The 25,845-nt window shown below is 46.0% G+C and overlaps 1 protein-coding gene across 6 annotated transcripts in view; it reads left to right on the forward strand.

Moving 5' to 3' along the window:
- Positions 1–36: 36 nt before the first annotated feature.
- NAA16 (N-alpha-acetyltransferase 16, NatA auxiliary subunit) overlaps positions 37–25,845 on the forward strand; it is a 97,434-nt gene continuing 71,625 nt past the window's right edge. For 4 of the 6 annotated variants that reach the window (XM_034758409.1, XM_034758412.1, XM_034758411.1 and 1 more), the window contains exons 1-2: positions 37–281; positions 12,927–13,011. In XM_034758409.1, coding sequence (XP_034614300.1) covers positions 228–281; positions 12,927–13,011 — 139 coding nt within the window. In that variant the 5' untranslated portion in view covers positions 37–227. The remainder of the gene's footprint in view (positions 282–12,926; positions 13,012–25,845) is intronic. The other 2 variants (XM_034758407.1, XM_034758406.1) reach the window with 2 other exon arrangements.

Genomic DNA, 25,845 nt, shown 5'->3' on the forward strand with positions numbered 1-25,845 from the left:
ATAGAGCGCGATCTGCGCCTGCGCCAAGGGGGATCCCAGCGGCCATTTTGCAGCGTCAGTTGGGAAGCGAGGCCTCCCCGGCAGCTGCGCACAAGGGCCGCGCTCGCTCGCTCGCGGTGATTGAGGGGAGCCGGCCGGGCGGCGCAGGCCAATGAGTTAAAGAGCCGCCGCAGCCGACTGGCAGGAGCCGCGTCTTCGCCCCACCGCCCGGGCTGCCCTAGCGCACCATGCCGTCCGTGCTGCTGCCGCCCAAGGAGAGCAACCTCTTCAAGCGGATCCTGGTCAGTGACCGCCCCGCTCGGCCAGGCCGCCCCGGCTCGGGACACCCGCCCTCTCCCAGCCCGTCAAGTCCGCTCCCCCTGCGGCCCGGGAGCAGGTGCGAGGCCCCGGCCCCGTGCGCCGAGTAGCGGCGCGGGCTAGGCTGCAGCTCTCGTCCGCTTCCTTCCTTTGTGTGGCGGGAGCCCAGGGCAGGGCAGAGCAGGCCCGGCACCGCTTCTAATGAGGGGCCCGCCTGCCCCCGGCTGGGGGATGTAGCGGGGCCGCAGCAAACAGGCTGACGCGCGGCTTTGTGCCCAGCCGCCTCCGCTCCCCATGGCAGCAGCGCGGGGCGCTCCTAACTGGGGCGCGGGGTCTCCGGGGAACACTGGTAACGACAGAGGGCTGCAAAGTCTGAAACCAAATTTGAGACACTTTCCCCTTGCGTGCGTCCCCCCCCCCCTTCTCTGTCTCCACGGAAAAAAAAGTTTCGGTTGCGTGGATCTAGGGTTTTGGCTTGGCCCATGTTAAACATACCGCTGAATTGTCAAAGCCTGATCTGGGTTCAGATTTCAGACCTCTCTAGAATTCGGGGTGTCTGTTCAGGTGTGTTGCTAATAATAATATCTTACACTTATACAGCACGCTCAGCTCCAAGGGGGATCCTAAAGCACTTTACAAATGTAACTGATGTATAGGGGTTCACCTCATCCCTGAAATGCAGCCATCTCTTGGATAGCAACTGACCAAGAACACGTGGTATATAGGGACTAGATTTAAGGCATTAAAATGCAGGAACATTTTTTTTCATTGAGCCGCATGGCTGTCAGCCTAGTAAAGCAGAATTGGGTTCTCTGCAACATCATTAAAGGGTTTTTTTTTTTAACGTGTAAGTGGTCAGCCCAGGGACTCTAGGTTTAATTTGTGTTATAAATGAACCATCTCTTGGGTCATCCATTGTAGTTTGTCTGAAATATTTTCTTGGTCTAGGTTACTTAAAAAATATTTTAAAAAATCCTTTAGGCTGTTCTGTGTATTAATTATTATATTAAAAAAAATCCCACTTGGTGTAGCCCCATGGGTGATATAATAGAGTTGTAGAGTGTGTCTACACAGCTGCTGGGTGATGTGATTCCCAGTTTGCATAGACATTAGGGTTGCTAACTGTCTAATCACACAAATCCAAACACCCTTACCCTGCCCCTTTCTCTGAGGCTATGCCCCACTCACACCATCCTTCTCCTCCCTTCCTCCCTCTCTCCATCACTTGCTCTCCCCTACCCTCATTCACTTTCACTGGGCTGGAGCAGGAGGTTGGGCTGTGGGCTCTGGGCTGGGGTTGGGAGTATGGGAGGGGGCTGAACCTGGGGCAGGGTGTTGGGGTACAGAACAGGGTGTGGGGTGCAAGCTCTGGGAGGGAGTTTGAGTGCAGGAGGGGGCTCAGGGCTGGGGCAGGGGATTGGGCTCTGGGAGGGGGTGTGGGGTCTGGGAGGGGGCTGGGGTAGGGGGTATGAGGTGCAGGAAGTGGCTCAGGGTGGGGGCAGGGGGTTGGGGTGTGGGAGGGGCTTTTGGGTGCTGGCTCCAGGAGGGGGCTCAGGGCTGGGGAAGGGGGTTGGAGTGCAGGAGGGGGTGAGGGGTGTGGGCTCTGGCCGAGAGGCTCTTACCTCAGGCAGCTCCCAGGCGGCAGTGCAGTGAGGCTAAGGCAGGCTCCCTACCTGCCCTTGCACCACTCCCAGAAGCGGCTGGCACATCCCTGTGGCCTGGGGGGAGGGGAGACCAGGGGGCTCTGTGCATTGCCTGTGCCTGCAGGCACCACCCTTGCAGCTCCCATTGGCTGTAGTTCCCAGCCAATGGGAGCTGCGGAGTTGGCACTTGGGTGTGGGGGGGCAGCACGTGCAGACCCCCTGTCTCCCCTGCCCCCTCCCCCAGGGGCCGCACGAATGTGCCGGGCACTTCGGGAGTGGTGCGGGGCCAGTGCAGGGAGTTAGCCTGCCTTAGCCCTGCTGCATTGCTCGACTTTTAGTGGTCTAAAATCTCCATTTGGCTTCACTAGCCTCAGGGAGATAGAGCCCAATTCTGGGAGACTCCCAGTGAAACCAAGAGGATTGGCAACTCTAGTAGACATACATGTGCAAACTCTGTTCGAGCTGGCTCCTAAAAATTGCTGCGTGTCTGTGGTGACACAACCTGAGCTGCAGCCTATGCATACCAGAGTGCATATCTGCAGGGTTCTACTTGGGCAGCTAGTTGGAGCCTCATACTGCTGTATCCAGACTTTTAGGCACTAACACTAGCTCTGCTCAAGCATGTATGTCTCCATGAGCTGGGATCATACCTCCCAGCTGCTGTATAGACTTACCCCTAGTGTGAACAAAGCTCCAGGAGTTTTAAATTACCCTGTCATCTATACCTGCTCAGAGGAGGTCCACACGTCATGGTGGTAAAACTACTGGCAACTACTGGTTCATTATTTGCTCCTAGAGCGTCTGTCTTGCTACTACTGGTGTTAACAATAGTGAAGATTTTTTTTTTTTTTTAAAGGAATAAGTTCAATTTATCCAAGGCCAGAGTGCTTAACAAGAAAAAAAATCTAAGTGTCTAAGATCAGATGTGTGCTGTTGATGTGTACTGGCAGGTGTTTCTTGATTGGTTTCTCTTGTTGGCTTTGGGCAGCATTTAGATTTGAAGTTTTAATAGTTCTTAATAGCAATTTGCTGCTTACTGTATAGTTATGGTATGCATCTTACTAAGTAATCTAGTACTCCTCTTGCTCTCTTTGCTATAAATAAATTACTAATTTTAGAACGGTTAGGTGATTATTCTTACTAGGAGCAAACAAGTTCATAGTAGCAGTCACTTCCCAATATATCTTGTATAATTAACATTTTAAATTTATAGAATTTTTAGGCAAGTGCATTTTAGGCAAATTACCACCATTTTATCTTCAAATGTCTACTTATAGATAATCAGATAAAAATAACATGGCAGTGGAGTGAGGATGAATGTTTGCCTTTTGTGAAAGGTGAATTGATAATCTACACAGTGATTAATAAGTGATTATTTCCTGAATGCTTATCCACATGCTGCCATTCACTTGTCCAATTGATCTTAATGTACTGATATTTTAAAACTTGATTTTTTTTCTTACCCAGTGTTTATTTTTCTATTTTATCCTTGCAGTTGTTTCCAACTAATTCCTTGAAGTATTAATTGTCTGCAGAGCTTGTATTTTGTTAATTGGCTTTATTTTAGTATATGCCTAGAAACAATATGTGTATGTTGTGTTAAAAAATGTTCTTACAGGGTATCTTGGTCATTGTTGTTAATTGCTCTGTTTGTTCTAGTATTATGTGTGGATTGTATCCGAGGCTGCTGCTTTTGGTATATGGGCTTTTTGGTCTAGTACTACTCATTTCTTCTCAAATTCCCTCCTGACATCTATCTTATGTTACCTGCAATAGCTTGCTACTTTATATAGCAGGGGTAGGCAACCTATGGTACGCGTACTGATTTTCAGTGGCACTCACACTGCCCGGGTCCTGGCAACCGGTCCGGGGTGCTCTGCATTTTAATTTAATTTTAAGTGAAGCTTCTTAAACATTTTAAAAATGTTATTTACTTTACATACAACAGGAGCTTAGTTATATATTATAGACTTATAGAAAGAGACCTTCTAAAAACGTTAAAATGTATTATTGGCACGCGAAACCTTAAATTAGAGTCAATAAATGAAGACTCGGCACACCAGTTCTGAAAGGTTGGTCACCCCTGTTATGTAGGATTCACTTGAGTTGGAGAGAACAGGGGGAGCAGGGGTGGGGGGGAAGGCGCCACCGGCTGCAGCACTTTTACCGACTGGGTGGCGCTCTGGGTCTTCGGTACTTCGGTGGTGGGACCTTCATTCGCTCAGCAGGTCTTCGGCGGAATTTCAGCGATGAAACTTCAGTGCCGCTGAAGACACCCGGAGCTAGTGAAGGGCCCGCCGCCAAAGACCCAGAGCGCCCCCTGTCAGTAAAAGCGCCGCAGTGGGTGGCGCCTTTTTTTTTTTCTGCTCCTAAGTGAGTAAAATTAAAAAGATGCCACTTGTGCTCAGTGGGGGAGCGGCTGTTGCCCTGCTCCCCCCCCCCCTCCCCCCCGCCCCCAGCTACGCTACTGAGTTGGAGTTCCATATTCTGGAGGATATATCTTTGGCTCAGATAACATCCTTGAACCTTGTCATTTAACCATACTGCGTCGTGTCCTTGTCTTCCATACTTCCTCTGTTTCTGCATATGTATTTCTTCTGCAACTCTGGTATTCAAGTACCCTCTTTGCAGAGTCTAGGGTTGCACATGTGACCTATCCAAAAACATTTGGTCAGTGATGGATCAAATAGTGTCAATGGTCAGGTTATTTTAAAGCACTAATTTATTAGTACAGTAACTACAACAAAAAAAGAGTAAGACTTTATGGTCTCCGGTAAGCACAACCTGAGATCTTACTTATGCCTAATTACAGAAAAGTTACTTAATTGCATTATTTTAACAGAGAAAAATGTGAAACACAATTAAATGAAGTTCTGAAAAAATAGCACCACAATACCTACATCAGGGCATTCTTGATAGAGTATTTGATGGAGCTCAAATAAGAGCTGGTCAGTTGACATTTAACTGGTCAGAATTTTGGGTTCTTCACTTGACCTGTGATTTTTATTTATTCATTTTTTGCTGTTTTGTTACTGCTTTCTCTTTTCTCTTTCTTTTTTAATCCCCTAAAGTTTCATTTCACAGTACTAGTTTTTGGTAGAATTTCTCTGCACATACTGAATCAGTCATAGTTATGTAATGGTTCAACTATGGTTACTACTTGAACCAATTCCTATGTTACCTAGGTTGTCTACTTTGGGAAATTTTACCAGCATTGCTATACCAGTATAGTTATCAGTGTAACTTACCATGTGGATGCTATAATTTGCAATAACAGTGGCCTTTTTTCAGTTTAGCTTAATTTGCTTCAACAGGGAATTAAGCTAAATCTAAAAAGGCCTCTGTTGTAAATAATAGAATCCACTTGGAGTTATACTAGTATAATTATAGAAGTTAATTTTTCTATGTAGACAAGCCCTAAGGGGGAGAAACTATTCATTTGTATGCTGTAGAATTGTATGAAGAAGCAGTTGTTTAAATGGTTGAGAAATTGCTGAAACTTGTCAGGTGGTGACTTTGTCCAGTTTAGATGCAAGTAGTCAAAGTCCACTATTAGTTTTATTAGCTACTGCTGAGGGCATTCTGTGCCAAAAAAATTAAAATTCTGCACAAATATTTTAAAATTCTGCAAATGTTATTTGACAAACAAATGTGGAGGTTCCAGCATGGCATTGGGGAGCCTACACCACTGGCTGCACAGAGGTGGGAGATCACTGTGCAGTCTCCTAAAGTCTAAGACAACTTTTATATACTTTTTGTTAGACACACATCTAAAACAGACACTACCAAACAAGTGCTCCATGAAGCAAGCTCTACTTGTAAATTGTCATTTCATGTTGGAACTCTTAAAAATTTGTCATGTCAGTACACTAATGTTTCTCCATTGTCTGTGAACAGTATGTATTTGTGACTAGAATATCTGCATTCAGCACAGTCTCTAAGCCAGGGGTAGGCAACCTTTCAGAAGTGGTGTGCCGAGTCTTCATTTATTCTCTTTAATTTAAAGTTTCGCGTGCCGGTAATACATGTTAACGTTTTTTAAAAGGTCTCTCTCTATAAGTCTATATTATATAACTAAACTATTGTATGTAAAGTAAACAAGGTTTTCAAAATGTTTAAGAAGCTTCATTTAAAATTAAATTAAAATGCTGATCTTACGCCGCCAGCCTGCTCAGCCCGCTTCCAGCTTGGGGTTCTGTTCACCTAGGCCTGCAGTGGGCTGAGCGGGGCGACTCGAGGTCAGGGCAGCGGGCTGGGGTGTGGGTAGAGGTGCAGGGCAGAAGGCTGGGTGTTTGGGGGGGGGTTCAGGGCAGAGGGATGGGCTGTGGGGGTGCAGGGCAGAGGGATGGGCTGTGTGTGCGGGGGGTCAGGGCAGAGGGCTGCTGTGCTCGGCTCGTGGGGGTGCTCCCAGCCCCTTGCCCTGAGCGGCTCATGGCAGGGGGCTGGGAGGGATATGCCCTGTTCCATCCCCTTCCCCCAGGCCCGTCCCTACCTCTCTCTGCCTGCTCTACGGAGCTGTGTGCACGCTGCCGCTCTTCCCCCTCCTCCTCGCAAGGGCCATCCTGGGCAGGGAGAGGGAGGAGGAGGGGCTGGAATGCACCAACCTGTGGGAAGAAGCGGGGGAGGAGGGAAGCTTGGCTGCCGCAAGACCAAGCTTCTGCCTCCTGACCCCACAGGGGAGAGCGGTGGGCGGGGGGGCTGAGTGGGCTGCTCTTCCCCCAGCGTGGCGCTTTCCGGCCCCTCCTCCTCCTCCTCCTCCTCTCACCGGGCAGGCAGCGTGCCACTCAAAATCGGTTCGCGTGCCGTAGGTTGCCGACCCCTGCTCTAAGCACATACCACCAGGTGAAGCCCCCAGAAAAAAGATATGGTGGTTAAAAAGTGGTTTGGAAGTTTTTGGCAGAACTGTTTCCAACAGTCTCTGCAGGTTTCCTCTTTCACTGCAATTTCATTAACCCTCATTTAGTTTCTAGTTATTTCCTACCTCTTCCATATACTTGTATTGACTTTGGCTTTTTTCTATTTCTGGATAATAATCTCTGCTTTCTGGTTTTAGACTCTCCACTTCTAGCCTTATTGTGCATTTTATTCTTCAAATTGTCAGTATTATGCAACACTGAGGCCTATGAGAATTATAGATAAGCAGTAGAGACACCAGCTTGGAATTTAGTCAGTTTAAGAAGTGAACTAAAGTGTAACGTGCCCCTCTACTGGCTTTTGTGACTTTAGTCTCATTTTCCTTTTCAAAATTTTTGTATACTCTGTTGCTGTTTGAAAGACCCACTCATTCCGAGAAACTGTGACTATACACAAAGTGCTCCTCCATAAGTAATTCAGGATTCTCAAAGGAAACTGAAAAATAGATTACCATGTTATCTTTCACATGTCCTGTCAATACGACGTTAAAAATACTACTGGTTAATATTTTTATTGGTGATGTCCCTTTAACTCAAGAGTACAGTATATAAACTTATTTGTCCAACAACTTAAATGTAGCTGAACTTGTCTGGGTGCCTCTTCCCCCCTCCCCCCCCGTCAGTCATCTGGCATGTCACTATTTACACAGGATGTCAGGGCTCAGACAGAAGGGCTCACTAATTAAGTGCAGGCTGGTCAATGCAGCTATCAGGTTAGCCTCTTGAATAGCTTCAGGGTTAGAATTGAGCTCAATGTCCAGTTGATTGGGTTCAGTGGTCTGTCGATCTTTCAAAACGATGTAGGAAAACAACTTATTTTTCATCATTTCACTTTATTTCCAATAATTGGCATCTAAGCATATTGAAAGTTTCATCCGGTCACATCATATTGAGCCAGATGTGTGTAATTTCATATATGCTATGTAGCTTGTTCACAGGAGACGACTATTTGAAATGTTTGACTGACTTCTGGCAAACTCAGTTGTCCAAGGAAGGTGGTTCTTACATTGCATCTTTGATGCAGAATGCAAGATGCAATATAGATACTGTAAATAAAGATACTAGGCTTGATCCTTTAAATATTTTTATCTATTTAATTGGCCTGTTTCAGTTCTTGGCTCATAAAACAGGAATTACTTATGAAGTTAGCAGCGACTTTAACACCTTCAGAAATTCTTTGAGGGAGGGAAACCACAATTATCAATGGTTTTAAAAAAAATTTTTTTTTTTTTTTCAGGTATAATTACTTTCTTTACTGCCACCACTTCCATTTTGGCCCTGTTAGCATATGTATTAATCTTCAGATATTAGCTGCTATTTGGAAGATCAGATTACAAACTTTCAGTGGTGCATGAAGTGTGAGCTCTAACAGTTCTCAAGATCCTGGCTGTTAAATCAGGTTAGAGTTCAAGTGTATGAACATAGGTGCCGACTCGTGGGTGCTCCGGGGGTGGAAAACCCGCGGGGAAAAATTAATGGGTGCTCCGCACCCACCGGCAGCCAAGCTCCCCCCTCCTCGTCTTCTCGCGCGCTCTCTCTCTCTCTCTCTCACACTCACACTCACACCCCACAGCATGCCACATCCCCGCTCCTCATCCTCCCTCCCAGTGCTTCCCACTGCCCCGCCGCCTAACAGCTGTTTGGTGCTTAGGACTTCCGGTGACGGAAGGGGAGGAGTGGGGATGCGGTGCGTTCAGGGGAGGAGGCGGAGAAGAGGTGGGGCGGGAACTTGGGGGAAGAGGGTGGAATGGGGGTGGGGTGGTGCAGGGGCGGGGCCAGGGGCTGTGGGGGTCGAGCACCCACTAGGAACAAGGGAAGTTTGCGCACGTGTGTGTGTACAGGGGATGAAATGACACAGGGATGTCGACATGATGTGAATTTTCATGCACTGTGAACTGTTATGGCTAGAAACAGATGCTAGTTATCCTTAGAAACCTGGAATTCTTAGTCCTTCTAGTTCACAATATATCTAACAGTAACAGTAAAAGTAGACACTGTTTTTTCAGATCAAAAGTGCCATTTTGACAGTGGTCCAGGCCTTGAAGTCCTATACCTCAGGCTGGTATAACTCACATCTTGCAGTATCCAATAGGAGTCTGAGGATATATGTACATTTCCAACCGTGAGACTTTTCCACTAGTAGTGACCATGTGGAAACCTCTTTCAGAGTGTCATGGGAAATGCAAGCACCCTCATGTGACACTCAGGGCATTCTCCAGTCACCTTAGTTCCCTTGCTCCCTCTTTAGCAAACACAAAGGGCCCTCTCTCGTAGCTGTCAGACTTCTAAACTTTAATACAGAAATATTTTCTCAAATAAATAGTCCTTAGATCAGTAGTATAGTTTAGGTATAGAGATAACTTAAATTCCCTTTTTCCCATCTGCCTCAGGATCTTTGGGAACAATACCTGGCCCTGATCCTCAAACTGGGTTTAAGAAACATGCTGTGTCTATTCCTGAGTTTGATGTCCAGGACAGAAGTTTAATCTGCCTGTGGAGAGCACACCCAATACTAGTGCACTGTGTGACAAGTACTTGTCCCTTGAAGTTCATGGGAATGTCGCATACAATTTCAAGTGCATTTCAGAGCCTATGGGTAGATGGTAATGCCCCAAGTCTGAATTCAGGCTAGAACAGGGGTAGCCAATTTGAGCCTGAGAAGGAGCCAGAATTTACCAATGTACATTGCCAAAGAGCCACAGTAATATGTAGTGTGTGTGTGTGTGTGTGTACGTACACACATCATCATATAATTTGATAGTGTGTATTTTATACATAGTCAACAATAATAATAAAAACTTATCCTTTTATTTAGTGGGACTTCTGGCAATCCTTGCTTTCAACAATTCCCTTAAAGTTTGGTTTGTGTTTACTTGTGCTCACACGCAGCAGTTCTCTTAAGTGGCTGTCTGTCAAAATGGTTTGGTGCTTGGACATGTTTGAGTGTTGAGAAAACAGACTCACAAAGAGAGGTCGAGGCAAACATCGAGATTAATTTTAGGGCTGCACCTCTGATGTTGGGGTATTTGTCCTTTGGTACAGATTTCCAGAAAGTAAGGATGCCCCTGTATCTTCTGAACAGATTTCAATCTGTCATTTTCCAAAAGTTCTGTTGTTTCCATCTGGGAAGTTGCTTCATCAGTGACTAAAGGGAGTTCAGACAGTCAGCTTCAGTACTAAAAGGGTCAATCAGAAATGTGAATTGAGGTCTTTTCCGCTGCAAATCTTGGAATCTTTCCTAAAAACTATTCTTAAGATCTTTAATCACGCTCACATATCTAGTTGTGCTCCATTTTAGGGGTTCTGCTGCATCTTCTTTTGATCTGGCTTGAAGTTGTGACATTGAGGGAAAGCGTAAGCTCTACCTCAAGCATTTGTCTGTGAAACAACTGCAGTTAGTTCATGAACGCAAATTCACTTTGCACTGGATCAGACAGCAACTGGAATTTTCCTTGTAAGTCCACTCTTAGTTTATCCAAATGCAGCAGCGTGTCTGCAAGAAATGCCAAATCTAGAACCCACCCAGGATCTGTAAGCTCGGAGTGTATTCTGTGCTTCTCCTCCATAAATAATTTTACTGGTTCCAGGAGCTTGAAAAAATGGGAAATAACTTTATCTCTTAAGAGCCATCAAACTGTGCAGTGAAATGGTAAATAAGCGGGGGGGGGGGGGAGTCCTTTTCATTCAGTTCTTCAATTAGATTTTTAAATTCTGTGATTGAGTGTGTTTGTGAATTTCATTCGCTCAATGTGCAAGACAGGTTTCATGACGTGATCAAACTTGAGGTGTGTTTTGTTTTCTTTTTTTTTAAAGATACCAGTTGCTCTCAATGAATAATACAGAATTGCACCAGGAGTAACATTTGCACCAGTGTAGGTCTGTGGTGAAAGAAATTGGAAGCATCTAGATATTGAGAATGATCTTAACCATAATTAACTTCTAACTCCACAGGGATATATAGACATGGGATGATAAATTCTTGAGGATACACTGTATCAATGTTTCTTTAATTGAAGCTGGTAGCCTGCCTTCTTTAAGGGAAGCATTGACAATCCCCATTAGCAGTGGGTCCATTACATCTCCACTGACCGTCAGTCATGGCCCAAGTTGCAGCACAAAGTAAAGCATTTGTTTCCTCCTCCTAAGATGTTGCCCTGCCTTTACAAATGGAGACAGTTAGATCCAAATCTGTACATTCTTTATCATTAAATCACAATTTCCTCCAAACAGAAAGTACTCAAATCATTCACCAAGTAGAACTAGCTTTGGCTATCTATGACATGAAACAATTCCACAGATTAAAATTTGGCAGATGTTACTGTGGAGTAAACAAATCTGTCCTTCCACATAGTAAGTCTTGGGTGCATTGGGGTCACTTAAATCAGAACTGGCTTTATTCTTCTGCTGTTCAGGATCTTGTACAAGATGGACATGCTATATTCAATCCAATTTTAAGGGGTGGGGGGGGGACTTGTACCTCTGGTGAGACTCGCCCCCCCCCCCCCCCCCCGCCCTTGGTTCATGCTCCACTGAATATGGATGTTAACAGCTGGATGCCATACAGTTTTGTCCCACTGGGTTTTGATAGCCCAGTCTTTAATCAAATCCTAAATGGTGGAAACCTTGACTTGGACTTTGTTAATCAATATGAACTGGAGACTGGAATTCTTGTTTTCTGATACTCCAGGCTTTTGCGAGATAATTATTATAGGTAAAATCAGTGGAACTAAAATCAGGAACAGGGTGTTTGTTTAAAATGCCCGAATCTCTTCCTGCTTTGTTTCCCTCCTACGCACTTCCACAGAAACATTCCCAAAATGTAGCAGTATTGGTCTACTATCGTCTTCACCCTGAGGTGACCATTGGGATGCATTTCCAGGATATGCAACAGTGGTAGTTTTCAGGCAGTAACTATCCCACTCAACAGTTGTCCCTGATCCCAACATCCCTGCAAAGAGAACTCCTACCCCCCACCCCCCCCCCCGATCCCTGTGCATCTTCCCAGGAAATAAAATGAAGGTACATGCCCACACAATCATGACTCTGCCCGCTCTGTGTTGCTTCAGTACACCCATACTTGCACTCTGCCTCTGCATTGTTCTGAACAGGAGCTACTTACACCAGTCCTTCGCTTAAATAATTAGCCTACTCCACAGAATGAATATCATAGCTTCTACTAAATTTTATAGTCTTTGCCCTTATGTACATGATGCCACTTAGCATTATACTTTCACTTGCCCATCGTTAAGCAGACAACACTCATCTCTAACCTATCTGTCTACAGTCCCCATGGCAAGAAGACCCCTGTTGGCCAGCTACTGGCACAACAAACATCATAGCATTGAAATGAGGCATATTGGCTCTCTCAAGGTAACGTGCAGCTTTTTCCTTTGATCTCTCACCTGGGGTTCAGGAGAAAAGCTCAGTGCCCTCCAGAGAGGCATGGTCCCTCCATCACAGTGCTGTTTAGAAGACCTGTGATTAGCTAATGCCTCTACCATTTGGCATAACTCCACCTAACACACTGGATGCAGCTGCAGTAATTCTTGGTAGTTATTGCCAGCTCTAAGGGGGCAGAGTTAAGGTTGCATCACCATCTATATTTGAACTCTGTTTCTTGGCTTTCAGAAGTTTGTGTTTTGATTAACTAAGTGTTCTAGAAGGGCACAAGATACTCCTAGGTAGCATTAACTCTTTGTTAATGATGTTTTTTGTCAGTGAATAATTGGGAATCTATAAACTCTCTTCCACATCAAAATCCATCCACACTCCTACTTGCCGTTCCTGTACCCATGGGAATACTATAGCTACACCCGATCATATTACTTTCCAAAAACCTATTTTGTATTCTGGTAGCACCCTTAATGATATGCAATGTCCAAACACATGCAGGCACTTCCCTGACTATCTAAGAGAAACAACGTACAAAGTGTCAAAGAAGCAGAATTAAACAGAATTTTAATTAGTCACTGAAGGATCTGATGAATTATTTTGTATTAGTCTATTTTGATGGACTACTCTGTTTTAAAAGCACTTTCAGTAGTATAATCTGACCCTCTTTTTTTTTTTCTAGAAATGTTACGAACAAAAACAATACAAAAATGGGCTCAAGTTTTGCAAGATGATCCTCTCCAACCCGAAGTTTGCTGAACACGGAGGTAATTGCTTGAAAGACTTATTCTCATTCTTATTTTTCCCCTGCTGTAAGTTACAACATCACTGCTTGTATTTAGTTGTATTCCTTAATTAAGCATTGTATTACTGATACCATGAATTATGACATGAAAGGCAGAACCTAAAAGTCCATGTTTTGGCATGCATCGTAGAAACTAGAGGTGTAGAAGATATGTTGGTTCATCTGCTCCATGCCTGTCATAGCTCAATAAGTCCACACAGTAGGAAAATTCTGTAATTGTAGGTGTGGTACATGATGGAACTACTCCTGTTTGCCTTGAGAAAGAACACTGTTCTTTTCTCCCTCCTTCTCCCTCTTCCCCCCCCCCATGATCCCCTAAAATTCAATACAACTTTTCCTTTTCTTCGTTTTAGGCTATTAGTACCGTTAAACCCACCCAGATAAATACATTTCTTTTAAGTACTTACACCCTTCAATATTTGCAGCCTGCTGTTATATCTGTGTCCCAATTGTCTTTGTGTATATTTGTATATTTTTTATTTTTCATCATCTCAGCTCCTCCTAGTGATAAATTTTGTTCCCTAAACTCCCTCAAATGTGACCGCATCTTCCATGTAACTTGGTGTGCAGTCCTAAATGCATTATTCCTGTCTCAGTCACAGCAAAGCTTTACAGAGAGATGTGTTGTCTTCCCAGCTCCATGGCATGATGCATTTGTATTTGAATAACAAAATCACACCTGTCTTTTATAGTAATCTCTCATTATAAGTTTTTCTTTATTTCTTGTCCATGGTTGCCACTCTTGGTCTCTCTTCTTACTGGTTCTCAGGTTTCTTCTTTTCACTGATTGTGATTTTCATTGTCCTAGAACAGTGGTCTTCAACCTGTGGTCCATGGACCCCTGGAAGTTGCAGACTATGTTGAGCAAAAAGTTATCGTTACCACAGAATGGTGGTGGTTCTTTGAGTACTTACACGTGTCCATTCCAATGTAGAGGGGTGTGTGTGTGTGTGTGTGTGTGTGCGCGCTCTGAGCACAGTTATTGGAAAATTTTCCCTTGGTGAGATCTGATGGGTTGGCTCTGGCACCCTCTGGGGCTGCACATCCATAGCGCCAGTATAAAGGGCACTGCTGACCCCATGCCCCCTCAGTTCCTCCTTACCGCCCATAATGGTAGCTGGAAATAGTCTATGCTGGCTCTTGCAAGTCTTCCTCTGCGGACTTTTTCTCTGTATTTCTGTACATAATTCTTGTTCATAGTTGGTTGTTTCTTTTAGAGTTAGTTTTCCTCCATTATCAGCAACGTTTTCTCCATTCTGGTACCAAGGCCTGCCTCGGTTACTGGGCTTTAAGCCATATGCCTCCTGCAGAAAGGCTATACCTCTGAATGACCCGCAGTCCGGTTGCCTTAAGTGCTTGGTGAAAACTCACGTTTGGATGCGCTGCAAGATTTGCAGGGACTTCAAACCCCGTACTAAAAAGGATCAGGATGCTAGGCTGAAGTCCATCTTGATGGAAGCAGCACTCAGACACTCCCCCCTCCCCCCCCGACCTGGACCATTCAGACTCCGCACCGAGCACCTCGGTGTCAGTGAGGCGCATGCCTCCCACTGTCTGGGAATCTTGGCACTGTTCACCATCTCCAGTGCCAAGGAAAAAACAAAGACGATGCCTGCCAAGTGAGGATGTTCCCCAACCCTGAAGATGGCCAGGCATGGAGACTAGCGCAAAGTGCAACCCACGTCGGGCCACTCCGGGCTCCAGCAGCTCAGCTGGCACAGTTAACTCCAGCCCCTTTGCAGGCACTGTTGAGCCCAGCACTGGACGATCCATCTGTACCAGAGGGACAGCATGGTACAGGCACTTTGGCGGTGCCACCCATCCCGGAGGCTTTTGCTGAGGCTAGAGACTTGCTCTCGCTATTGGTGCTGATGTCACTGGTAGTACAACAGTCAGTGGTGTCTGTACCAGGGTGCAGAAGAGACTGTGACTGTTGTTTGCAGCTTGATACCGAGGCCCTCGGTACCCTCTAAAGGGAAACTGGCTATGATGGCCCCATCCTGATCTTCTCCATGCTGGCACTGGTGGGAACCGCTCCTTCATGGTCTCCGCACAGAGACTCCTTCTCCTCAGAGTCAGAGGTGGGGTCATATGTCTCCTGCTCTATGAGCCAGCCCCGGAATGCAGGTCGTCACTACCTGGAGATTGGCCAGGACATGCTGTTGACTGCTTGGCCTTCTAGCCGGTAGCAGGTGCCTGTGCAGTGGCTCTTCTGGAACACATGGGTATTTTCCCCAATGCAGGGTCCTTGCTCAGGCGCTTCTTTTGTTGGCCTCTGAGGGAAGAGTGCTGCCGCTTGTTTAATCAGAGCCCAATCCAGGGGTTCCTGAGGCTGGTGCTGAGTACCAGGAGCCAACGCCACAGGACCTGGCCTGTGCTGAAGGCTAGGATCAGTGCCTCCTGCTAGTTCAGGCCGCTTCCTCATCTTCTTCCCCTGATGAGGCCGTGGCAGGAGCAGACTTATCGCCCTCCCACGACAACTGAAGCCCATCAGGAGAGTCACAAAAGAGTGGCTCAAAACCTGGGCATTCAGGTGGAGGAGGTTAAGCAGTCCTCTTACTCTTTGGTGGAGATCTTGACTGCCGTGGGCCTGTCAAGAATGGTCCTTCCTCTCAGCAAGGCCATCATGGACCCAATAAAGGCCCTGTGGCAGACCCAGGCATGCCTACAACCCATGGCCAAGAAGGCCGAGAAGAAGTATTTTGTCCCAGCTCAGAGAGATGAATTTTTGTATACCCATTTCCCCCTCTTCACTCCCCGGCATGCTTGTTGGTCTCTGTTGCCAGTGAGCAAGAGCAGCAGGGGCTAGAAGGGGGGACCCCCAAAGCAAAGGAGTAGACCTGTTTGGGAGGAGTGTCTACTCGACTAGGGGTTTGCAGCTCAGGATCACTAACCATCAAGAGTTCCTGAGAAGATTTGACTTTAACACATGGGACTCTGTGTTAAAGTTTAAAGATTCATGCCCAAAGAAGCCAGAAGGGAGTTCTCTTTGGTTGAGGAGGGGAAACTGATAGCAAGGACTTCCCTGCAAACCATCCTGGATGCTGTGGATTTGGCTGCCTGGTCCCTGGCCTATGCAGAGGTCATGCATAGGAGTTCTTGGCTCTGATCCTTGGGCCTCCCACATAAGGTTCAGGAGAGCCTCCAGGACCATCCCTTTGAGGGCACTTAGCTCTTCTCAGAGCAGACAGACTCCAAGCTCCATGGCCTCAAGGATTCCAGGGCTACTCTTAATCCCTGGGCTTATACACCTTGGTGACTTCGAGAAAGCATTATAAGCCCCAGCAATCCTCCTGATCCTTCCTTAGTCCTGCCGAGCTGGTGGATCAGAGGAAGAGGAGTAAGGGCTTCAGGTATAGGCCTTCACCCATGCCATCCTCGACATCAATGCCTGTTCCTCCCGCACATTTGGGATACTCTAAGCAGGCATTTTGATGGGGTGCTCAAGGATGCCTTACCCATGTTAGAAATCTTGGATCCAGCTTACCCTTTGTTTTGCAGACCACTTGTCCCACTTCCTCTGGGTATGGTCCCATATTGGATCTTTGGGTTCTGAGCATGATGGAACTGAGAGATACCATCCAGTTCAGTTCTTACACCCCCATCCTCCCTGGTCCCTCTTCATGGACCCCTCTGATGAGAAACTTCTGGCCCAGGAGGTACAGTCACTCCTATGGGTGTGAGCCATGGAATAGGATCCATGGAATCTAAGGGGTTGGGGTTCTGTTCCCATTATTTCCTAATCCCAAAAGCCAAGGGAGGTCTCAGACCTATCTTCAAGCTGTGCCAACTTAAGTTACCTCAAGAAGCTGAAGTTCTGCATGGTCTCCTTGGCTTCCATCATCCCCTCCCTGGGTCCAGGAGACAGGTATGCCCCCCTCGATTTGAGAGATGCCTATTTTCACATCTTGATTTTTCAGGGACACAGAAGGTTCCTCAGATTTGTCATGGATCACATGCAATACCAATTCGCCGTTCTCCCCTTCGGCCTGTCGGCTGCCCCATGAGTATTTACAAAGTGCATGGCAGTTGTAGTGGCCTTCTTGAGGAGGCAAGGGGCTGGTCAGAGAACAGACCAGGGCTCAAGTGGAGTCCAGCATACAACTCATCCAGTCGACCTTCCAGGACATGGGTTTACTTATAAATATGCAGAAATCTACCCCTACTCTAGTACCGAGGATAGAATTTATCGGGGCAGTGCTCGACTCTGTCCAAGCCAGAGCCTTTCTCCCAGAAGGGCGCTCCCAAGTAATTATGGTGCTCATAATCTACTTCAAGGATCACCTGATGATGACGGCTTGGAGTTGCCTGAGACTTTTGAGTCATACGGCTGCATGTACTTATTTAGTGCAGTACCCGAGGCTACATTTTAGACCACTCCAGGCGTCGCTGGTTTCAGTGTAGCTACCAAACTGCTACCATGTGGATGTGGTCCTTATGATTCTTTCCCCGGTTCTTGCCTTACTCAGTTGGTGGCAGGACCCAATGATAGTTTGTGGGGGCATCTTGTTCTCACAGGATGACCCATCCATGGAAGAGGTTCAACAAGGACAAGTGCAGAGTCCTGCAGTTAGGATGGAAGAATCCCATTCATTGTTACAGACTAGGGACTGAATGGTTAGGAAGCAGTTCTGCAGAAAAGGACCTAGGGGTTACAGTGGATGAGAAGCTGGATATGAGTCAACAGTGTGCCCTTCTTGCCAAGAAGGCCAACGGCATTTTGGGCTGTATAAGTAGGGGCATTGCCAGCAGATCGAGGGACATGATCATTCCCCTCTGTTCGACATTGGTGAGGCCTCATCTGGAGTAGTGTGTCCAGTTTTGAGCCCCACGCTACAAGAAGGATGTGGAAAAATTGGAAAGAGTCCAGTGGAGGGCAACAAAAATGATTAGGGGGCTGGAGCACATGACTTATGAGGAGAGGCTGAAGGAACTGGGATTGTTTAGTCTGCAGAAGAGAAGAATGAGGGGGGATTTGATAGCTGCTTTCAACTACCTAAAAGGGGGTTCCAAAGGGGATGGATCTAGACTGTTCTCAGTGGTACCTGATGACAGAACAAGGAGTAATGGTCTCAAGTTGCAGTGGGGGAAGTTTAGGTTGGATATTAGGAAAAACTTTTTCACTAGGAGGGTGATGAAGCACTGGAATGGATTACCTAGGGAGGTAGTGGAATCTCCTTTCTTAGAGGTTTTTGAGGTCAGGCTTGACAAAACCCTGGCTGGGATGATTTAGTTGGGAATAGGTCCTGCTTTGAGCAGGGGGTTGGACTAGATGACCTCTTGAGGTCCCTTTTAACCCTGCTATTCTATGATTCACTGTCCTGCCCATCGCTGTCCCCAGTCTTAGATGCATCAGCAGTAGGCTAGGGAGCTCACTTGGGTCCTCTCAGAACTCAAGGCCTTTGGTCCCCGGAAGAGCTGTCTCTACACATCACTGTTAAGGAGCTCAGGACAGTCCGCTGGCTTGTCAGGCATTTCAGCCTCATGTTACAGGCACAAATGTATCTGTTCTAATATACAATACGACAGCTATGTTCTATATTCCTGTTCTATATCATGATATAGAGCAGGGAGGCAGTTCAGTTGTGGGATCTTTGCTTAGCCCACTTGATTCACCTAGAGGCCTCCTACATACCAGAAGCACAAAAGGAGTTAGCAGATCACCTCAGCAGATCCTTCTCAGATTGGCATGAATGGTCCCTTCACCTAGATGTCATGAAGCTTGTTTTCCAGCAGTCGGGGACTCCCCAGATCAATTTGTGACAAGACACAACAGGAAGTGTCACCAGTTCTGCTTTCTGGGTCATAGCTTTGGGTCACACTCAGATGCTTTTGTTCTTCCATGGATGGGTCATCTTCCTATTCTGCTTGTGCACAAGGTCCTGCTGAAGATCAAGCTGGACTGAGCGCGGGTCATTCTGGCTTGGCCCCAACAGCATTGGTTTGCCACTTTGCTGGACCTCTCAGTAATGTTACCAGTCCCGCTGATCTCTGAGGACCATAGTCATTGTCTGCTCCACCTGAACCTTTGATCCCTCTACCTGATGGCCCAGAAGCTCCATGGCTAAACCTTGCAGAACTAGCCTGCTTGGAGCAGGTCCATGAGATTCTATTAGGAAGCAGAAAGCCCTCTGCCAGGGCCACTTAACTGGCAAAATGGAAGCGGTTCTCTAGCTCATCTTCTCAGAAGTGTTTCATCTACGTGATTGTCACTGCCATTCATTCTAGAGTATTTACAACACTTAAAACAGCAAGGTTTAACCATGTCGTCCATTAGAGTCCACCTGGCAGCGGTCTCTACTTTTCACCCTTGGGTGAATGGCCAATCCATTTTTTCAAGCAATATTGCTAACTGTTTCCTTAAGGGCCTTGAGGTTGTACAACAGTTAGTCCCGCTCTGGGATCTTGACCTGGTTTTATCTAAGCTTACGAGCCCCTCGTTTGAGCTGCTGGCATCTTGCTTGCTGCTATAACTCTCCTGGAAGATGGCCGCCTTAGTGGCCGTTACTTCGACCAGAGGGTTTTGGAAATCTGTACCCGCACTTCAGAGCCACCATACATGGTATCCTTTAAGGATAAGGTGCAGTTGCGTTCTTACCCAGCTTTCCTTCCAAAGGTGGTCTCCCAATTTCATAGCAATCAAACTATCTTCCTTCTAGTTTTCTGTCCGAAACCACATGCTAACGGAGAAGAGCAGATCATCCACTCATTGGATGCTAGTTGTGCACTGCCTTTCGACACAGAAAGGACCAAACAGTTCCGGAAATCTACTGAGCTGTTCTTAGCGGTTGCAGACAGGATGAAAGTCTCCCTATCTCAGCTCAAAGAATTTCATCGTGGATCACGTCATGTATCTGCACGTGTTATGAACTAGTGGGTGTTCCCACCCCCCCATCTTTACTGCTTTTTCCACAAGGTTGCAAGCATCTTCAGTAGCGTTTCTAGCACAGGTACCTATTAAGGACCTTTGCAGAGCAGTGACTTGGTTGTCAGTGCACACATTTGCTTTTCATTACGCCATCACTCAGCAGGCTAGGGATGATACCCGATTTGGTCAAGCTGTGTTGTCGTCAGCCTGTCAATGAACTCCAAGCCCGCCACCTGTACAGCTGCATGGGAGTCGCCTAAATTGGAATGGACATGTGCAAGCACTCCAAAGAAGGAAAAACAGTTACTTACCTTCTGTAATTGTTCTTTGAGATGTGTTGCACATGTCCATTCCAAGACCGGCCTTCCTACCTTCTTTCTGGCCAACTCTGTTGAAAGGGGAACTGAAGGGATTGGGGTCGGTGGGGTCCTTTATACCAGTGCTATGGACACACTGTGCCAGAGATGACCTGACAGATATTACTGACGGAAAATTTTCTGGCAACTGTGCTTGGAGTGCGCACACACCTACATTGGAATGGACATGTGCAACACATCTTGAAGAACAACGATTACAGAAGGTAAGTAACTGGGTTTTTTCCCCCAGCCTGTGGTCCGTGAACCTGAAGGTTCACAGACTGACTTTCAAAGGTCTCTGCACCTCCATTTGAAATTTTTTTAGGTGTCTGTAAATGAAAAAAGGTTGAAAACCAGTATCCTAGAATAGTACAACTGTCTCTGTAGGTCATAAAGGTCTTCCTGCCAGGGTGGATAAAAATCAACGATTTAAAAAAAATATTTTTTTTTATTTAAATCGGATTTTTTGATAAAATGCTTTCTGAGGAAAAAACTTACCTAAAGATAGTTTTAATTAAGATAAATTATAGCTCAACAATCTCTCATCTTGGAATAGGAATTATAAATTCTAATTCTATAGTATCAGACAATATATTCATGTAATGTTTAAGGAAAGTTTTTGTAAACGAGTTCCAATAGTTCATGGATTAAGGACCCAATCTTATGAGGTTCCAGGGGCCTTCGGTATAGTTTATTTAGGTTAATCTTTCTATCTATCCAGTGGGACTCAGTGCTCAGTCTAGAAGATACCATCAGAGATGCTTAGTTTTGCAGTTCTCAAACTGTGGATTTGTGTCTTCAGATAACATGCTTGTTAACAGCAAAAATGTTTTTAAATAAATAATATATTAAGGTGAAAAATAACAGATCTCAACCCTATTGTCCCTCTGGAAATTTGTGTACAAAGTCAATCCCTTACCTCTCTCTAAAAGTATAAAGTTTCAAAAAGTTCAGTGAATAGAAGATTGTTGGGGGCGGAATAAATTTGGACAAGGAGAAGAAGTCTGGAGATAAATGTGAGAAGGGAGGGACAGGCAGTGGAAGCAAAAGTGAAACTGTTTGAGCAGCATATTTTAGAAGTCTTGAGGTCTTTCTGAGTGTAGCCTTCATTGATTTGAGATCTACCATACCATTCTCTCACTAGAAGGGAAAACCTATAATTGCAGCAGGCTGTAAAGGAGACCCAGTTTGGGAATAAAAACCATTCAAGAAATACGTTTGCTGCTGATATTTGAAAGAGAGTCACACCAGTGAACTGGTGTAAGTCATTTAAGCACTTAGATTCAGAGACTGTTGAAGTGATCTCACTTTTAACCGCAGTAGCTTCTTCTGCTGGTAGAAAGAATATTTTCTTCCTTTGTTCATAATCTGGAAAAGAAAAACAAGCTTTCCTACTTTTTTCAGGTCCCAAATGATTTCTCAGTTTGGAATGAATTAGTCCAAACAGGGAAATGAAGGTGAAGACAACTGAGTTAGCTGCAGAAACCAATATTTTAAGTTTCTCATGTTGACCTAGCTGACATAGTTGATTTAATTTTTTTAAAGCAAATTCATTAAGTATTTTAGTTAAAAACAATTTTTTAACAGAAACAAACCTGATTTTAAAAAACGTGAATGTTTAACTAAATTCAAAAATTCATGTTTGTCTTGTTAAAATGTTATGTTTGCTGTTGAAGAAAAATCCAGTATACATAACGTTATTGTTTTAGTTAAATAAAACAGTTTTAAATGTCTGTCTGATGATGATCTCCTCCTAATACAGCCTGGCAAGAAAATCCTCCAAATAGTAATGATAGGGTTACCATGTTCAAACATTTAAAAAAGAGGACACTCCACGGGGCCCTGGCTGCCCCAACTCCGCCCCTTCCCCGCTCCCACCCCCCCTGGCCCCACCCCTTCCCCACCCCCATTCAAACCCCTTCCCCAAAGTCCCTGCCCCAACTCTGCCCCCTCCTCTGAGCACCCCACATTCCCCCTCCTCCCTCCCACTTTGATCTTGGTTGGGGGTTGCGAAGTGCTTCCCTGCTCCCCACTCACCCTGCAGCCCCTGCACCCCCCCCACTCCTGCAGCCTCTGTGCCCCCTGCTCCCCACTGGCCCTGGAGCCCCTGTGTCCCCTACCCCTGCAGCCTCTATGCCCCTGCCTCCCCTGCTTCTTCTCACCCTGGAGCCTCTGCACCATTTCCCCCCCCCCCCGCCTGCCCTGCTCCCCCGCTCCCCCGGCAGCCTCTGCCTGGCGGGGGCTTCGGATGCTCAGCGGCGACCGGGGCAACGCGGGTCCCTGTAGCACCAGCACACGCCGCACTCCTGCCCCGTGCCGCAGCCTTCTTCCTGCCACGCGGGGTGACGTGGCTGCAGGAAGGGTCCCCCAGTGGCCGGGGAGTCCCGGCCCGTGAGGGAAGCCCGAGCCGCTGGCTGGGCCCGGCCTCCCTGTGGTCCTGCGGGCTCGGCTGGGGCACGCAGTCCGTCTGGCCTCCGGGGGGCAGCAGCGGTCCCTCCGCCGCCTTCTGTGGCTGCGCCCCCCTTCTTCCACTGCCCGAGCTCGCTACAGTGTAGCCGGGTGGCTAGGCTGTGCTGCGGACCCGGCGGGTACTGCTAGGGCCGGGCGGACCCTGACTTATGCTACCTCCCTATTTCCCTGGACGTGTCCGTTTTTTTGGCAATTCCCCCCGGACGGGGATTTGAGCACCAAAAAGCTGGACATGTCCGGGGAAATCTGGACATATGGTAACCCTAGTAATGATTAACCTGTTGAATTGGCGATAGTTCACCTCCCAGTGACTTCATAAATATCTGCTTTAGTTACCTTTTGGCAAATGAAATAACCAATCATTCATTTTCTGATATAGCCGTAAAACTAATCTGAAAAGTTTTCAAAATAAATCACTTTAAAAATGTATAGTGTGTACCTTCTAAAAAATGAAAATGCCATCTGTTTCTTAGTTGTGAAGAATATGTATTAAGGTTATAACAACCAACAAGAATACACTTTTATCTAGAAATCCATGATTAAATCGAGTCTTCCTGACTAGTGATTTAAATCACATTTTAAATCAAATCCACCCTGCTTCCAGCTTCTGATCCCATGCTTTAATCATAAGACCATTCTTCTTGCCCTAATTATCTAGAGCATAAATACATTACTATAACCTCTTGTAAAAATTGCTTCAGGTCACTTAATCTTAACTGCATCAAAGCAAGTCAAATGTCTTTGTTTGCTTGCAGAAGGACAAATAGAAAATACAAAGCGGCCAGGAATCAAATCACTTCTGTAATGCAGTGCTGAGCACTGTTAAGCCTCTGTCCTGATCTAAACTAGTCTAAGTGCACTGATTAACTTGTTACTGAACTAAATTCAAAGCATCTTGCATCTGTATCACTTGTCACCTATGACAATCCAGAGTAATGAGCAGCTATGTCACCCTTGCCCTGCAGGCTCCGATGCCTCTCAATGCCTTGCTGAAGGAGCTCTTCTCCCCTCTTCAGCCTCCGCTGCTCACAGACAGCCTTCCAGCATGTAAGCCACACGCTGAGGGTGTGCAAGTGCAGCCTGTCAGCCACATGTTACATATTTATTTAGTACATATTTTCTTGATTACATGCTGGCTCCCACCAGCTTTTGTTATACTGCAGGGTGATTCCATCATACACGCAGTCTTAGATTTCCCCCTAGAAATGTATGTGCTGTACTGCCCAGCCCTCTCCGGGACAATACAAGCTGTAGCCTTGATCGCCTTGATCAATCAGCCCTTCAGCCCTCATATAGATTGCGCCTATCACAACACATCTTCTATTCTTCTCACATCCTGGCCTTCCTTCTCCATGTGTGACCATGTTTTTATACAATAAAATCTTCCCATCTCTTTGGAGGTCAGCCGAGTGGTCATTTCAGTTCCTGTGGGTACCACTCAGCGATAGCTGCAGTCCATCAATTGTCAGTGAGCCTTGCTATATGCCTGACCCATCGCATTTTACTATGCCTGCTCTCAACGATGACATCCTGCACTGTATCTGATCACTTCGTTGGGGACTTGGGCATGGATTGAAATTCCCAGAATTCTTCTTTCCATTGCCATCTCTGTGACAGACAGTTGCTGCTTCTCTGTCTTTGTCAGTGCCTATGTTTCATTGCCGTATAACATTGCTGGCAGTACTGTTGTGTTGAAGAGGCTGGCATGTGTTGCCTTGTTGGGGGTGTGTGTGTGTGTGTGGGTTTTTTGTCCCCTTCTCTTTGTCTCCTCTCTCTCCCTCCTCCCCCCCATTTGAGGACGTACTTGATAGAATTCAATGCGTACCAACCTGCTTTTTTTTCTTTGCGAGGGTTCACCTTCCTGATTGTGGTGCATGTTAATTTCTTGGCCCAAATAGACGCATTGCTCAACTTCTTCTATTTGTTCTCCTTTGTTTGGACTTCTGGAAAGGTATCAGACTGCATAAATTTAGTTTTGGAGCGGTTAATTTTCAATCCAACTTGACTGCTTTTTGTGTTGAGTTCTCACAGCATTTTCTGTAGTTGAATAGTATTTTTGGCAATCAACACAATATCTTCTGCGAAGCTGAGATGGTTTAAGTGCTCTCCGTTGATGTTGATTCCACCCTTACAATTCATCTGCCTCATTACCATTTTGAGGCAGGCTGTGAAGAGTTTCAGTGAAACCGTGTCTCCTTTTTTCACATATTTCTTAACTGGGATGCGAAGAGGAGTATCAAATAGTTATATCTGTAGTGCAGTTAGAATTTGCATAATAGTTTGAGACAGTTTGTGTTGATGCCCTGCTCTGCAAGAGCTTTCAACACTGCTTTGATCTCCATGCTGTTGAACGCTTTTTCATAGTTTGACAAAGGCAATACGTAAAGAGAATTTGTATTCCCTTGAGCGTTCCAATAGCTGGTTTATAGTGAAAATATGGTCCATTGTACCGAAATTCCTTCGAAAGCTTGCCTGCTCTGAGTCTGGACGAGCAGCAGCCGAGAGAGTCAGTTTGTTGTTTGTTTTTGCTGAACAGCTTGTAGATGTGAGAGCAGGCATATTGGACGATAGTTCTCTAGATTTTCATGATCGCCCTTCTTGAACAGCAGAATGATATTGGACTCCTTCTAGCTAGATGGTATCTGTGATAGGTTGGGTCACAGAAACCCCCTTGGGGCTGCCAACTGATGTGCCAAGACTACTACTGCCCCTGCTTTCCCTGCTAGCTTGGGACTCCAGCACCCTGTCTTGTTGAGCCAGACACGCCAGTCTGCTCCAACACAGACCCAGAGTCCAAATCACGTGTCCCAAAGCTGCAGACTTAACTGAAAGCAACTTAAGAAGTGTTCCTGTCTTTAACACTCAGATGCCCAACTCCCAATGGGGTCCAAACCCCAAATAAATCCGTTTTACCCTGTATAAGGCTTATACAGGGTAAACTCATAAATTGTTCGCCCTCTATAGAGAGATGTGCACTGCTGTTTGGTTCCCCCCCGCCCCCCAACTCCCGCAGGTATTAATACATACTCTGGGTTAATTAATAAGTAAAAAGTGATTTTATTAGATCCAGAAATAGGATTTAAGTGGTTCCAAGTAGTAACAG

This window comes from Trachemys scripta, chromosome 1 (assembly GCF_013100865.1).
Source record: "Trachemys scripta elegans isolate TJP31775 chromosome 1, CAS_Tse_1.0, whole genome shotgun sequence".
NCBI classification, from domain to species: domain Eukaryota; kingdom Metazoa; phylum Chordata; order Testudines; family Emydidae; genus Trachemys; species Trachemys scripta.